The sequence below is a fragment of the Capra hircus genome, chromosome 23 (assembly GCF_001704415.2).
Source record: "Capra hircus breed San Clemente chromosome 23, ASM170441v1, whole genome shotgun sequence".
Classification (NCBI taxonomy): Eukaryota; Metazoa; Chordata; class Mammalia; order Artiodactyla; family Bovidae; genus Capra; species Capra hircus.
The window spans coordinates 2,984,764-3,000,890 of record NC_030830.1 but is presented as its reverse complement, the minus strand read 5'-3'; the positions used below and the strand labels follow the sequence as shown (position 1 = coordinate 3,000,890).

General features: G+C 43.1%; 1 protein-coding gene across 1 annotated transcript; it reads left to right on the top strand.

Moving 5' to 3' along the window:
- Positions 283-15,747, top strand: EEF1E1 (eukaryotic translation elongation factor 1 epsilon 1). Its single transcript, XM_005696866.2, has 4 exons — positions 283-439; positions 4,652-4,852; positions 9,411-9,506; positions 14,475-15,747. The coding sequence occupies exons 1-4, from the start codon at positions 353-355 to the stop codon at positions 14,613-14,615; spliced, it is 525 nt and encodes a 174-aa protein (XP_005696923.1). The 5' UTR covers positions 283-352; the 3' UTR covers positions 14,616-15,747.

The following is a 16,127-nucleotide window of genomic DNA, read 5'->3' as shown; positions in this document are numbered from 1 at the left end:
TATTATATCTTAGAGGTATTGTAAGTAAAGATCATTAAAACAAGTAAAGGCTGACTTTCTTGGGCTACGCAAATTACTGGACACTAACATACCCAGCGCCCTCCGAATAATCTTTAAATTCAGAATTCTGCGGCTACCCCGGCTGCATCTCCGAGGCTGGCCAGCCTCTCTCCACCTGTCACACACGCCGCCTTCGGCCCCGCCCTCATTAACCCCGCCTCCTGCGTGTTGGCACGCCCCCCGCATTCAGCCAATAGGCGGTGACGTTTGAGGGAGCGGGACGTCCCTCTCAGCCAATGCAGGAGATCCTTGCTGACTCGATCCCGCCCCTTGCCGGGAGCTCTGCCGGAAAATGGCGGCGGCCGCGGAGCTGACGCTGCTGGAGAAGTCTCTGGGGCTGAGTAAAGGGAACAAGTACAGCGCTCAGGGCGAGCGCCAGGTGAGAAGCGGAGGCGGCGCGGAGCGGGAGAGGGGAACGGGAGCGCGGCCGCCTGAGGCTGGGTAGCGCCGGGCCGGGCAGGGGAGGCGGCGGAGCGAGGATGCCGCCCGGCTTCTCCTCACGTGTCTGCTCTCCCAGTCTGCTTCTGCGGCCCTGGCTCCCGGAGGGAGTGGAGGGAGCGAGAGGAACCTGCTCCGCTCGCCCTGAACTTTTCCTCCTGCCAGACTGTCATCATCGCGCTCTGGGAAAGCGAGGGGGTCCTCGGAGAGCCCTCGGGTTCCCGCTCTGGGAAGGCGGAGGTTCCTTAGAGAGCCCTCGGGTAGAGCAGGCTGGAAGCCCCACGTGTGCGTTCAGTGACAGCACTTACTGTAAACAGTACCTTTCATTCAGAATTCCGCATCTACCTCAGACAGCAAACGGGGTGCGGAGTCCACCGTGCCAGGCCGGGAGGTACGGGGGTGGTCGAGGCGGCCGTGCCCCTCCCGTCCCCTCCAGAGGGTTGGTTTTCAGCGGAGTGGACACACATTGCAGCTATTTTGGTTACAGTACTGAAGAGTGCTGCATTGCGGCGTGGACGGCCGCAAGATCCCTTAGTGGAATCCTGTTCTAAGGTCTGATCAAGTTCCTTGTGCAACGTGCTGAGATCTGGGGGAAGTTCCGCGGTCTGAGGTGACCTAGTGAGGCATAGGAACTCAGATTTCTAAGGGCTTTGAAGGGCTTCTGTGTTTTATAAAGCGAAGTGGTTGCGGAGGACGAATGACTGTGTTAGAGGAGGGGACTGTAGGAAAACCACTTTGGATTATATAAGGTTTTTGCCCCTTGGAGATTTTTTTCTAGATGAACTTTTTTTTTTTTCCTTTTCTGCCTTCTTCGGTTCTCCTTTTTTTTCCTTTTTCTGACTTCTTCGGAAGAACCGAAGCACTGCATCTCCGAAGCAGTCGTGTTGTACTTTTTACAAGTTAGACTGGAGTCTAGAAAGGGTTTCCCAGGTGGCTTACTGGTAAAGAACCCTCCTGCTAATGCAGGAGACTCCGGTTGGATCCCTGGATTGGGAAGATCCCCTGGGAGAGGAAATGGCAACCTGCTTCTTGTCTGGAAAAATCTGTGAACAGAAAAGCCTGGCAGGCTACAGTCCATGGGATTGCAGAGAATCGCACACAGCTGAACACACTCACAGGGTCGGACATAGCTGAACACACACACACACACACACGAAAAGATGTGTGACTTGCAGAAGACCAGCCCACTGACTGGAGCCAGAGAGACCTGCTTTTTCCTTTTTGTCCGGCCTCCAGCTGATTCCTCTCCTGCTGCTGCTGCTCTCTCATTTGTTTTTGGTTTTTTTTTCCCCCACACCCTTGCCAAACATTAGTCCTGCCTTCAGGGAGTTTACCATCCAGCACGAGAAAAAGTCATGGGGGCTCTTTTTAAGCAGAACAGAATAGTTACTGGAGAAGGCAATGGCACCCTGCTCCAGTACTCTTGCCTGGAGAATCCCAGGGACGGGGGAGCCTGGTGGGCTGCTGCCTACGGGGTCGCACAGAGTCGGACGCGACTGCAGCGACTCAGCAGCAGCAGCAGCAGCAGCAGCAGCATAGTTACTAAGTGGAGGAAAGCACTATTGATGAGTGTGGAAGAGAAAGTTAATTCTGACTCTAAAATGAGTTTGGAAACTTCATGAAAAGTTGGTGTTTAAAGTGTATAAAACTAATAAATTATGTAAGATTGGGTAATTTGAGGTAATAAGTAGAGCCATGTGATGGATGATGCAATACAGGGTAAACCCAGAATTATAGTTGGAGTCCCAGTTGTGAGGGCTGTGGAGTTCAAAGTGTGGTTTCTTATTTTAATTTAAACATTTTTCTTTTTTTTTTAAGCAGAGGGCAGCTATTGAAGGTTTCTGTTGATGTGTTTGGGGAACGGGATGATGACCTACAATAAGATTCATTCATTTTTGGGGGGAAGACAACTGCCAGCAATTAGCTAGCAGTAAGGCATTCTCTGCAATAATATCAATAATAATTAAAATTTCAAAACAATCCAGAAGTGCAACTCTGGGAGAACCGTTGTTAAATTATACTACATCAGCACATTGAGATATTATTTATGTAGCCATTGAAAGTGATTACTTTGAAGATCATGGAACCGTAAGATGAATGTGAAATAGTACGTGTCCCATGATTGCAACTGCATAAGGTTTGTCTGCTTAGACTGTGTGAATGAAAGAAAATGAACTTTCCAGCCAATTGTACTTTATTGAAATTCTGACTCCCCCATCACAAACCTGGTGACCTTGGTTCTTCATCTGTGAACTGAGGATGAAATTACTTGCCTCTTACATCTTAGAAGATGTAATGATTAGATGAGAAAGTAACCAGGAATTTTTTACTTCCTGTGATGGGGTTGTGGATAATTTATTTTTACAAATAGTTCTCTTTAGAATTGTCCTTTTCCTCCCAGGCTCAGCAATTGTGAGTTCTTTTCTTTCCTTTTTCTCTCTGTCCTCTCTGTTCCTTCCTTCCTCCCTCCCACCCTCTCCCTCTTTCTCTCTTTTCCTCTTTCTTCCCTCCCTCCCTTCCTCCCTCCCTGGAAGCACAGGCGTCTCTTTATCTACCATAAAGTGCTGGAGAAGGAAATGACAACTCACTCAAGTATTCTTGCCTGGAGAATCCCATGGACAGAGGAGCCTGGCAGGCTACAGTCCATGGGGTCACAGAGTCAGACACGACTTAGTGATCAAGCCACCGCCATAAAGTGCAGACAGTCACATCAGGGAATGGAACACTGGCAGCACCCTCAGCAAGCTTCATGTGTTTACTTTTTAATGCATTTTTAAAGGAGATTATTGGTGATCTTAGAAGTGATGGTTTCACTTGAGGGTAAAGGCAAAAGTGAGAGTTCAGGGAGCTAGCTAGTGAATGGAAATAGCTGGTGAGGAAGTGGAAAGCTAGACTGCCTCTGGTTACTTCCTTTATTGTTTAGGAGGTAACCTTTGAATCTGTACCCATAAAATGTTAATCTTCCCATATACTTCACATGGTCTTATTGACCCAGGTTCGAGTGTGAAAGGGCCCTGTATAGAGTAAGTCACTCTTGAGTTCAGGAGACTGAGAAGAGCAGGAAAGAGCAGCCGTCTTCTCCTGAAAATGTTCCCTTGCGGTTTCCTGAAGTCCTTTCAATTGTTTACTTGTTCTTTATAACTGGTTAGTCTCCCTATTGGTGATACTTCCCATTTTCTTTTAAATTTCTCTAAATACTTTGCCTAGTTGTGCATCAAAAACTTTTAAATTAATTAGCAGTTTCTTATAATCTGATCCTTTGTATTGCTGTTGTAATCAGGAAAACTTTAAAAAGTAGAATTGTTTTTCAGATGACTACTTGAAGCCCTGACTTTATTATAGACTTTTATTATCCGTGTACTCTTTCAGAGTTGCCCCAAAATTGATGAATGTGCAGTCCATGGCAGCAAAATCACCATCACAGTCCATACCATATAATGAGTTAACTAATTAGTTAATGACATAACTAATTATATTAGATCGAATGTCACTTAAACCAGGCTACAACTCATTTGGTGTTTCTAGCTGTATCAACATGAATTCAGTGTTCACTACAATTGTTTCTTGTTTTTGTTATTACAAAGTTGGGTTTGTTTAAGCATATTTGTTCACCTTGCTAAATAGGGTGTGGGTAATCTTGATTGAAATTAATGTGGTATTATTAGGATTTCCATTTTCTATTTTTGTACATATGTAGTTATAAATTAGGTAGAAATATCATTACTCATTTTTGCAATGTTACCACCAGTTTCATGACATCAAGCAACTATTATCAAATGTAAATTAATATAACTGTTATTTTCCTGACTTGGATTTGTATATAGTTTAATATCTTCGTGCATGCATGCTTACTTGCTCAGTTGAGTCCAGCTCTTTGCGACCCCGTGGGACTCTAGCCCACCAGGCTTCTCTGTTCGTGGGATTTTCCAGGCAAGAATACTGGAGTGGGTTGCTGTTTCCTTCTTCAGGGAATCTTCTAGACCTAGAGATCAAACCTGTGTCTCCTGCCTTGTCAGGTGGATTCCTTACCACTGAGCCACCAGAGAAGCCTATTTAATAACTTGAGTATTAAAAAAAAAAAAAAAAAGTTTAGGATTTAGAACTTAGCAGTTGTGATGGTATTTTAAGATTTTTTTTTTTCTTTCTGTTTAAGATTCCAGTTCTTCAGACAAACAATGGTCCAAGTCTAACAGGACTGACTACCATAGCAGCTCACCTAGTCAAGCAGGCCAACAAGGAATACTTGCTGGGGAGCACAGCAGAGGAGAAAGCCGTGGTTCAGCAGTGGTTAGAATACAGGGTAACTCGAGTGGACGGACACTCCAGTAAAGATGACATCCACACTGTCCTGAAGGTATGGCGAGACTTGTTTTCACGGGCTGACGTGTGTGAACTATGAAGAGCCGGGATCTGTTTTCCCTGAGATGCAGTAACTGAAGCTCTTGGTCTCTTTACCATTTCCTCTACGTCGGGATACTTTTATACCTGTTACTGTCTTTCCCTGTGTGTAGCTGTTGCTGCCTTTCCCTGGAACAGACTCTGCCCGCCCCTCAGCTCTGGCCTCAGCTCAGATCCCCTTCCTCAGTCACATCCTTGGCTACTAACACTCTCTCACACAGATACACTTTCTTGTTTAAATGCTTTTCTTTACTGACATCCTGTGCTTTTCCTTTGTAGCACTCATCACAGTCAATAATTATAGCTTTTTATGACTTTCTCTCTTATATGATTGCTTGATACTTCCCCCAGTCAGTAGTTCTGATTCTCTAAGCAACAAAGTACTTTATTAAAGGAAAGAAGGAATCAGAGTTTGAGGGGGTTCTAGTTTGAGAAAAGCCTGTCAGATTGATGTGAGAATTCCCGTTTCCCTCCCTTGAAACTTAATGCTTTAGGATTTGTATTTTCTTTCTAAAGAAATCAAATTAGAATTAAAGAATCTATTGTTATAAAGTAGAAACCAAATATGGCTCTAGAATTACCAAGAATGAAAGTTTCTAAATAAAATTATTTTTGTTACCTATATAAAAATAAAGCAGTTTTTTTTTTAAAGCTTAACGTTTGAAGGAACCTTAGACATTACCTAGTCAACCACATCATTGTAGGAATCCTTTCTGTTTCCTAATTTTATGCCAGTTATAAATTGGTAATGTAAGTTGTACAAGAAGAACTCATAGTAGTGAAAGCTTTTCATTTATCATTCTGGGGGATGGTTTAAATTCTGTTCCTGACAGATACCATCAATAGAACTGGTAGAAAATAAATTCCAGATCTTTTTCCTTTATAGGTCTATCATGATCAACTACCCTTTTTATTTTTAAGTGTTTTTGTTTGTTGTTGTTTTAATATTATTTATTTTTTTATGGCTGGGCTGGGTATTTGTTGCTGCACCAGCTTTCTCTGGTTGCATCGAGCAACTAGTTTCAGTGAGCAGGCTTTCGCTCTGGTTTCAGTGAGCAGGCTTCTCGTTGCAGTCGTTTCTCTTGTTATGGAACACGGGCCTGGCGGCTCAGGAGTTGCGGCTTCCAGGCTCTGGAGCACAAGCTCAACCGGGGTGGCGCACGGGCTCAGTTTCTCCAAGGCATGTGGGATCTTCCCAGATCGGGGATCGAACCCATGTCTCCTGCACTGGCAAGCAGGTTCTTTACCACTCTGCCACCGGGGCAGCCCTCTCAAGCCCGTGAATGCTCACTCATATTCTCTCTGATGGTCCTGTTAGTATTCTGTCATACAGTTGTGCCAGCATTTAGCCTGTACCCGTGTAATTACCAGACTGTGGCTAAATATTTTAACGCATTCCGTTTGTTTCCTTAGGCTAAACTCCTGCAAGGGAAATTGTTGGACCAAAGCTATATACATTTCTAAGGCTTTGTTGCTCATTTGCCTTCCAGGAAAGTGTTTTAGTGTAGTTTGGCAGTGTATGATGACCGAGGCCTCTTCCACAAAACCCCTGCTGACATAGGTGTTACCCCCTTTCCTCCTATGCCACCCCACTTTCATGACAAAGCCAAAAAGTGATCTCTTTGTTTACTTTGCTGTTTTTGTGTGTGTGGCATTATTAATGCTGTGGCATTTTTTTCATAACATGAGCATTTTCATCATTTTTTAAAAAAATTTCCTTACCTGTCTTCTTTGCCTTTTTTTATACTAGGCTGTTTCTGTTTTTATTACTTTTTTAAAAAGTCTTGCTATAAGGATATTGTAAAAGGATAATTCGCTAAAGTTCCATTTCAAAGTTAAAACCACGGTGGCTCAGAGCTAAGGTAATATGTAATTAAAAACAGGCATTGGGCTTCCTCCGTGGCTCAGTGCTGAAGAATCCACCTGCCAATGCAGGAGAAACAGGTTGGATCCCTGGTCTAGGAAGATCCCTGGAGTAGGAAATGGAAACCCACTCCAGTATTGTTGCCTGGAAAATCCCGTGAACAGAGGAGCCTGGAGGGCTACAGTCCACAGGCTCGCAAACAGTCGGACATGACTAAGCACGCCCAGGAAGATCCCTCATGCTGGGCAGCAGCTGAGCCCATGCTCCAGAGCTACGGAGCCCACATGCCCCAGCTGCTGAAGACTGCGTGCCCTAGAGCCACGTGCCGCACCTAGAGAGGAGCCCCACTCTCTGTAACCAGAGCAGAGCCCGCACAGCACAGCCAAAAATGAATAAAAATATATTTTTTTAAAAAAGCAGCCATTATGATACACTAACATTTGGATCCAGATGAAGGATGTGTGAAAGTCGCTCAGTTGTGTCTGAAACTTTGTGACCTCATTGACTGTACAGTCCATGGAATTCTCCAGGCCAGGATAATGGAGTGGGTAGTCTTTCCCTTATCCAGGGGATCTTCCCAAAGAATTGTCACTATTAATCTGTTTGGCAGCCCTTTGAGAGCAATGTCTAACCAAATAAAGAATATCAATGAAGTGAAGTGAAGTGAAGAAGTGAAAGTCCCTCAGTCGTGTCTGACTCCTTGCGACCCCATGGACTATAAGGTCCATGGAATTCCCTAGGCCAGAATACTGGAGTAAGTTTAATAGTAGTTACACAGAAAAATCAGATAGAACTCTGATGCCAGTTTGGCAGTGGTATCAGAAATGCTTGTTTAAAAATATATATATAATGAATATCAGACTTTAGTTCTTTTCCACAAATATTTTGAGTGTGAAATTCTGTGTTTTAAATTTCAGAATTCAATTTCTGAAAAATCATAATTTCTGAAAATATTGATTTATATCACTAATCAGAAAAATATTAACTCTTGATAGTTTTTGAAACTCCAGTTTTTGAAACTCCATTGTAAAGTTTTTATAACTAAAGAGTGTCACCTTGAAAGAGTCTTTATAACGAAAATGTGCTGTGCCGTGCTTGGTCGCTTAGTTGGTGTCTTTGTGACTCCTAAGACCCCATGGACTGGAGCCCTCCAGGCTCGGCTTCTCTGTGCATGGGATCCTCCAGGCAAGAATACTCGAGTGGGTTGCCATGCCCTCCTCCAGGGGATCTTCCCAACCCAGGGATCGAACACAGGTCTCCTGCATTGCTGATGGATTCTGAGCCACCAGGGAAGCCCTAACTAAAACATAGATATGGAATATTTTAAGAATATATACACTATACAAAGCAGTGTTAAGTTATTATTTCAGATTCTTTTAGAGATGGTTCTTAAAATTAAGTGTAGATTATTTTATTCTTATGCTGTATCAAACTTGTTTCATACGAAGACATTTGGAGGGAAAAGCATTCCATCCAACAGATTGCTAGGGGATTAGTGGCAGCCTGTGCCTACCTTTGTGTTTTACCTTCTCTGCCCAGTTTTATTTTGATTCTTATGCATTTGTTTCCTGTCTATGTACATGTTATTTTAATGTCATCATCTGTACCACCCCTTACAATCCCATATTCATATACAGTTTTGAAAATTACTATCTTTAAATGAAGGCTTGGGCAAATTCAAAGAGTTCAGGTTCAATTCAGCTAACATTTACTGATTACTGAACCACTGTGTGCCAAGCATGTGGCATATGATTTGAGAATGAAAACAAACTGCTCTCTTTGTAGCTTAAGAAGTTTTTCTAGAATGATTACATAGGAATGTTAATCAGCCTTAATAAAGAAGGAAATTCTGACACAGGCTGCATCATGGGTAAATCTTAAGAATATTATGCTAAGTGAAATAAGGCAGTCACTAAAAGACAAATAATAGTACATGATTCTGCTTATATACAGCATATACAAAATTCTGTGAATAAAATTCATAGAAACAGAAAGCAGAATAGTGACTCCCAGGGCCTTGGGGATGAGAGAAAGGGGAAGTTGTTTTAAAAACTACAGAGTGTTTTCTGAGATGAAAAAGTTCTGAACATTGATTGCACCACAGTGTGGATACCCTTAACATTAAGTGAATTATGCACCTACAAATGGTTGTGGTGATAATAAAAATTTGATTAATTTTAACATGTTACATGTATTTATTCTCAATTAAGAAGTTAAAATATACATATATTAAAAAATCTAACAAACCAATGCATTATAATTCTCTTAAGACCTAGGAATTGTTGAGCTTTTTATATTTCAATGGAGAAAATAAATCTAACATGAGCATGATTTACAAAATGTCCCCCCATCTCCCCAAAGAAACAGTTGGGGTCTTTGAAATTACCACAGATGGCACTGTGAATATCATTTTCTAATGTTTTCTAATTTCTTTAAAATGAAATAAGATAAATAATAATTATACTGTTTTTCAAAATGAGTTGATGTATGATTTGTGATTTCAAATAAATTTCTGTTATTGTCAAAGATTGAATTTATTCAGTGTCAGTGTTTTGCTTTCTAATAGCTTTCTAAATGTTTCAAATCAAATGTATAATTAAGTTTATTGTTATTGCTTTTTAAATTAACATTTTGTTATTTGTTTTTCTAGGATCTTAATTCATACCTTGAAGATAAAGTCTACCTTACAGGATATAACTTCACATTAGCAGATATCCTGTTGTATTATGGGCTTCATCGCTTTATTGTGAGTATTCAGATAGTTATTGGCTCTTTTTGTTCGCAGTGTTCAGAATGCCTTTTTTTTCATTTGTCTTGAATTTAAATCAAATTTGCATTTTCACCTTATCAAATGAAAGGGATTGTTTTTATATAAGGTACCTTAAGCAAATATTCCTTCCTTCCATGGATCCATCACACAGAGGAGCTTCCTGTTGACATGCGTGGTTTTGTTCCTGTTCTTGGTCTTGCTTTTCTTTGTGGCTCCTTCTCTTGGCACCCTTTGGACTTGGTTGTCCTCCTCACCTGGACCCCGCCATCACCTGTCCTCTCCTGCTTTTGTACCCCGCCTTCTGTGCGACCTCCGCTCTTACTCCAGTCTTACCCCCTGGTCCCACTGTTACCTGCAGTAACTCCGTTTCTGCCCTTTTCACAAGCCTGTACACTTTCTTCCCCACCCCGCCTAGACCGCTGGATGTGTAACTTGAATCCTTAGCTCTTGGTTAGCCCAGATACACGCGTTCAGTCCTGTCTCCATGCTGAGCTGTGTCAGAGAAGTCACACACAAGCTGTCGTTAAGAAGATGAGCGTTTCTCCCCTCTAATTAAAAAAATAAAAGGCTATAAGGAAGTGTGACTCTTGCAAACCAGTGCTCATTTTACATTCTGCTCACCGTGCCTTATACAGGTCATGCAGTAGGGAGAGCAGGTACTCCGAAGGAGGGAGCTTGGGTGGAAATCTTTGCCAGCAGAGTGAACGAGGTCCTCATTGCCTAATGTACCAGCTGCCAGGCTATTTCACTGATTCTAGGCGCCCGCAAGGGCCTGTGGTTCTCAAGCAGGTTGGAAGTGTTTCATTCAATGCCATGTGGGAAAATGAGGCTTCTGGGAGTTCCCTGGTGGCCGAACGTTCGCTATTCTGGCTCTCACTCCTACTGCGGCCTGGGTTCAGTCCCAGGTCGGGGAAACCGAGATGCCACAAGCCATGTGGCTCAGCCAAAAGTAAGGAAACGCAGTAAAGCTTCAAAACACCCGGAAACCTCGTCTTCCACTGGCAGTGCTCGGTGATCCCTGCCTATGTCTATCTCTGCTTTGAGATGTCTGTCCTCTTTATATGGTTACAATATTATGATTAAGGCTCTCATGCTCATTTTTTCTGAAACAAAATTGACTGGAATAATATGTAAATCACGTCACCGTCCCTTTGGGTTCATCAAATGAGTTCACAACCGAAGCCTCCACTCTGCTGCACACGCAGGCAGGCTACATGGGAGCAGCTACACCTTCTCAAGGAACAGGCCTCACAGACGGAGCCTGTGCTGTGGCCGTGTTGCCCTGTGGTGTTGAATGACACCCCTGCTGAGTTGGGTGTAAATGGACCCAGGTGAGAAGAAAGTGATTTCCAGGTATTAATTTCAGGCAGGGTCGATGGGAGGTTCAGATAGCTCCATGCTCAAGTTCATCCCATAGCTGTTTGTTTTTCTTGGCTGTGTGTTTGTTTTTACCCTCATATGTTCCTTCATTTCCTTGTCCACATTATTAAATACTTTATATGTAATCAGCGCAATCAGCACCAGGCATGAAACAGGGAACCTTCAAGTCATCAAATGGTCCCGCTGTGCTTTGTTGCAGCGCGAGCCCGCTTTTAGCTGTGGCCGAGTCGCCCCTGAGATCTGATCTCTTAATTCCCTCTGGGGAGCGTGACGTTGGTCCTCTGTTGCACTGCCAGTTCCTGTGGCCGTTTGTGATTAGCCCAGTGACTCATTGCTCTCTCGAAGTGATTTCACCAGTACACAGCAGCCCCCGTGAACAGGCTGTTACTCGAGATTATTAAAATCCTTTGTAACATTACGTGCTGCTCGACTATAAGATTGTTATCAATTGAAATACAGTTGTTTTGGAGTTTGGAACACCCGTGGAGGTATCATTCTTTCAGAAAGAAAGTTAAAAAGAAATAGCTACCGAACAATCCAGGAACGCCAGCTATAAAGAGTGTCCCAGGGGCAGCGTGGAGTCATCTGCCAGAAAGCTCGCAGACCGGCATTTCCTCTGATCTGGAAAGGGTCGCTCAGAGTGTTTCTCACATGTCTTCATGGAAAATTAGTGACTAAGGAAATTATCTGTTTGGCCTTACGGTTCAAACTGGTTATAGAGCGCCAGTGTAAATAAGAAGGAATGGTTCACTAGGAAGGCTGAACATCACTGCAGACACACTGGCGTGCAGACCATTGAGAAGCGGGAGGTGTTAACTAGAACAATCGCATTGTGTTTCCCATTATTAAAACAAAAAGGAGAAAGAAAAATTCAGCTAGAAAGGGATGGTGGAAAACCAGTTATAAGTGAAATAGCTGATGGGGATCCCACCCCGGAAGTTCAAAAAGAATGTAAGTTTGGTGAGAGTCAGTATGTTTTCCGAAAGAATAGTGGTGGTGATGAAACCAAAAGTTTAAATGTAACGTGAGCTTCCTGGAAACAGGTTGTATTCTAGCAAAATGTCCTGAGGGAAAGTGAACAAATTTATATTCTCTAACATAGATCATCTAATTACAAGAATCAATTAGGAAATGTTAGAAGAAACTTCAGAAGCTCTTGGAATAAAAATTACGTGATGCTGTGGGTCTGCTGTCTTCCTGACACTGGAGGCTGGACACTGTGCAGTTTTTAGGTGGTGACCTCCTGATGCTGCGTGCGCTGGTGTGTGTTGCGCTCCTCTTGGGGAGCAGGCCTGGTGGCGGCGTCCGCCAGCCTCTGACAGCTCGGGCTCTTCTGAAGTGCAGATTGTAAAACAGACACCGCCCTTCCCCCCACGTCAAAACTTGGGTGGACAACTTGAGCCTGGATCAGACAAGCCTTACTGCTTGGAAATGCCTTCTTTGTGCATTTTAATTCATTCTGAACAGGAACATCTCATAAAACAGCTGAGTAGAGGCTTTTTAAAACGAAAGAGTTCTGAAATTAGTCAGATTGTAAGCAGTCAAATTGGACTCACCATATGTGTCAACAGCTGATGTGAAATCAAGTTGGGGTAATACTTGCTACTTCTGTTTGCTTTAGCTATCAGTACAGAGGCTTGCTGAAGCTGGTTTTGAATTTTATTATGTATATATGTACATATGTATGTGTTTGTGTGAAAGTGGGCTTCGCTGGTGGCCCAGACAGTAAATAATTTGCCTGCAATGCAGAAGACCTGGGTTCAGTCCCTGGCTTGGAAAGATCCCCTGGAGAAGGGAATGGCCATCCACTCCAGTGTTCTTGCCTGGGAAATCCCATGGACAGAGGAGCTTGGCGGGCTACAGGCCATGGAATCACAAAAGAGTCAGACACAACTACAGCCTATCAGCAAAACAACAATGAATAGCACTTTGCATATAGGATTTAAACCGGAAAGTGAAATTTTATGTAACAGTAGCAATGAGACTCTCACTGCTAGTAAACTGGTCCAACAGAGATAGACATTTGACATCAAAGATGATGTTAACAGATCAGATATTAGTACAATTGTATCCTAATGTCATGAAGGCAAAAAGGAAGGCCTGATGACTTCTATCCGCTTTTCTATTTAAATTGCCTAGTAGTAAACATGAAAGGAAAATACAAGTTCAATTAAACATTTATTGAGAAAATGCTACCTTTATAATATTTTCTATTCTGTGATAATTATCAAATGCCAGAGTGACTGTTCTTCAGTGTTGCTGAACCTGTGCCTTAGGACACAGGTATACACGACAAGCAGATGGCTAATGGGATTGCAGTCCCAGAGGGTGACTGAGATTTTGTGTGTTTGTGAACATTCCTAGTCAGTTTCATGGAGACTTGCAATGTGTTAAATAAATGAACTAATAACAGGAGAAGCAGCTATACTAGTCTTACCTGGTCTGTGGCTGGCCTGCTGGCCTCTTCTTGCCTGACACCTCTTCATGATCCAGTCCAACATTTGGCTCAGAAAAGGCTTCAAGTTGCCTGCATTGGGGTCTGAGCCCAGTGAAATGATCGGGGGTCTGACCCACGGTGTTGATTGCATCTTTCCCTAACCAAGTCTCTGGGCCTCCTGGTAGCGGGATAGTCAGTTCTGAGAGCTGCTGCTAAGTCACTTCAGTTGTGTCCAACTCTCTGCAACCCCATAGACAGCAGCCCACCAGGCTTCCCCGTCCCTGGGATTCTCCAGGCAAGAACACTGGAGTGGGTTGCCATTTCCTTCTCCAGTGCGTGAAAGTGAAAAGTGAAAGGGAAGTTGCTCAGTTGGTCCGACCCTCAGCATGGACTGCAGCCCACCAGGCTCCCCCGTCCATGGCATTTTCCAGGCGAGAGCACTGGAGTGGGTGCCATCCCCTTCTCCCGAGAGCTGCTACATCCTCTAAAGACCAAGTTCAGCTTGACTGCAAAGAGAATTCAGCATGCTGTTGTTCATCCGAGGCACACACCCTGGAAATAGCCCTTCCTTCTTCTGTTAAGCAATAATTACTTAACAGTAAAAGAGTCATTGTGTATTTCTCCCGAGTTTAGTAGAAATCAGCAGCTGTCTGCACGTTAATACACAGCAGCCATCCTGAAATGTGTGTATGTGTATTTGTAGATGTGTATGTATTTGAGTTTACCTTGTATTCCCTTGTTAAGTATGTTAGATGCCGATAAACCTTCCTTATTTTAGGTTTGCAAAAAATACTGGAGAAAGAACCATATCTTAGTCTCTCAGAAGCTATTCTCTTCCTTTTCAAAAAAATTAAAAAAAAAAAACCCTCTGGTCTTCCAGATCCTGACTTAATGTAGACTTTTCATTTGTTGAAAACTTGAGATTTCGCTCAGAAGCACGTCTGGTCTTGACGGGAATATGAAAGCCTTAAACAAGTGGAGAGCTCGTCCAAGTGGCTGAGATGGTTCACTCCTATCTGAATAGGTTGGCTGTGACCCCCGTGGGGCTCCCCCCAGTGTCTGTCTCCCGCTCGAGTGATGCTGATAGCGGCGCTTGTGTAATGTCTGTGTTTTTCGTCTCTACTCAGGTTGACCTGACAGTTCAAGAGAAGGAGAAATACCTAAACGTGTCGCGCTGGTTCTGTCACATTCAGCACTGTCCAGGCATTAGGCAGCATCTGTCTAGTGTTGTCTTCATCAAGAACAGACTATATACTAACTCCCAGTAGAAGCCACCCGCGCCCCGCCCAGAAGAGGGAGTAACCCCTGTCCAGTGGGAAGTGTTTCAGACCAGAGGACTGACGTGAACTGATACGCACCCATTCTCTATTTGTTGAAGTTGGTAGAATTTAAGTACAGACTCATGTCCCAGCGTTTTGTCTGTTTTTTTTTTAGTTGACATTTTGCAGTTTTTTTAATGTAAAACTTCAGCTGCTGTCAAAACTTGAGTTGAAATCAAGTTATCAATTATCTTGGTTTTTAGAGATATAGATGAAATTTCTGTTAATAAAAGTTGCAAATCAGTGGTTTAATCTTAAAAAAAAAAGTCCTTCCAGTGATTGATGTATTTGACTGGTTATTGACCTCTTTCATCTTGTAAAATTCATTTCCCCCTTCTGCGTGTTTCTAGTAGTTTGTTGATTAACAGCTAGAGTAAATTGTCACCAAGGAGACAAAAGGGGGAGACAGATGGATTTGTCTTTCGATATTTATGTGAGCCAGTAAAGGTGGTTGAGAAAAACCTTTTTTGTTTCTTTCTTTCCTGTAGTCAGTATTTATTGAAGTGAAACCAACTGCTGCTCTGCCCAAGAGGGAAATGGGATAAAATATGTTCCCTCAAGTTAATGGTTCTTTTGCTGGCCTTGGGCGTATCGGAATGTGCAGCAGCTAACCAGGGACGGGACATTCCCACCATCCCCCTAATTTTGGACTCTGTAACTACTAGATTTTTCTAAACTATTAATAAAAACCAACACAGAAAGGCTGCCTCAATGCCCTAAGGAACAAAAACTCACACTTTGTTAACAAACCGATATAATTTATAACTCTTAGCAGCTGAGTCAATAAATAATCAGTGATTGAGAGCTACAGAGCTTACATTTACAAACTGTAGGAAAAGCGGAGTCTTTGGGCACTTTATTGTGATGTAATATTTTGGTGTCCCCGCCGAGTCCATAGAATACAATTCAAAGTTCAAGTGCAAAGAGCAGAGACCTGGGAAATGTCCATCACGTCCTTTTGGCTTCGCGCTGCTTTGATCACAGACTAGGTGCATGCGTGACCTGAAGCAAATCAGGTAACCACGTTTTCTTAATATGTAAAAATAAAGATAAAATGTAAAAATAAAGATGACTCTAAACTCTGAGGATTCGTGGAGACAGTGTGTGTGGAAAAGCCTTAACATGCAGCCCCTGGCTATCGGTCAAGGTTTCCTTTATAAGAGCCCCACCCCTCCTGAGTCAAGAGAGTTGATGGGCAAGAGTGTTGAGTATACTGGAGTTTGTTGTTGTGTAGTTGCTTTTTGCGACCCCATGGACTGTAGCCCGAGAGGCTCCCCCGCCCATGGAAATTCCAGGTAAGAATACTGGAGTGGGTTACCCTTTCCATCTCCAGGGGATCTTCCCAATTCTTTATCCCTGAACCACCAGAGAAGCCCTTAGATGAAGACAGTTTATACAGGGTTGGATTTCACAGCTCATTGCTACTTGGAGCATTTTTAATTTTTACAAAGTAGCCTCTGT

Bases quoted from the DNA above. Each gene is read 5' to 3' on its own strand.
- EEF1E1 (XM_005696866.2), top strand. From the start codon at position 353: ATGGCGGCGGCCGCGGAGCTGACGCTGCTGGAGAAGTCTCTGGGGCTG. The intron at 440-4,651 runs GTGAGAAGCGGA...TTTCTGTTTAAG, and splicing joins GCGCTCAGGGCGAGCGCCAG to ATTCCAGTTCTTCAGACAAA. The intron at 9,507-14,474 runs GTGAGTATTCAG...GTCTCTACTCAG, and splicing joins ATGGGCTTCATCGCTTTATT to GTTGACCTGACAGTTCAAGA.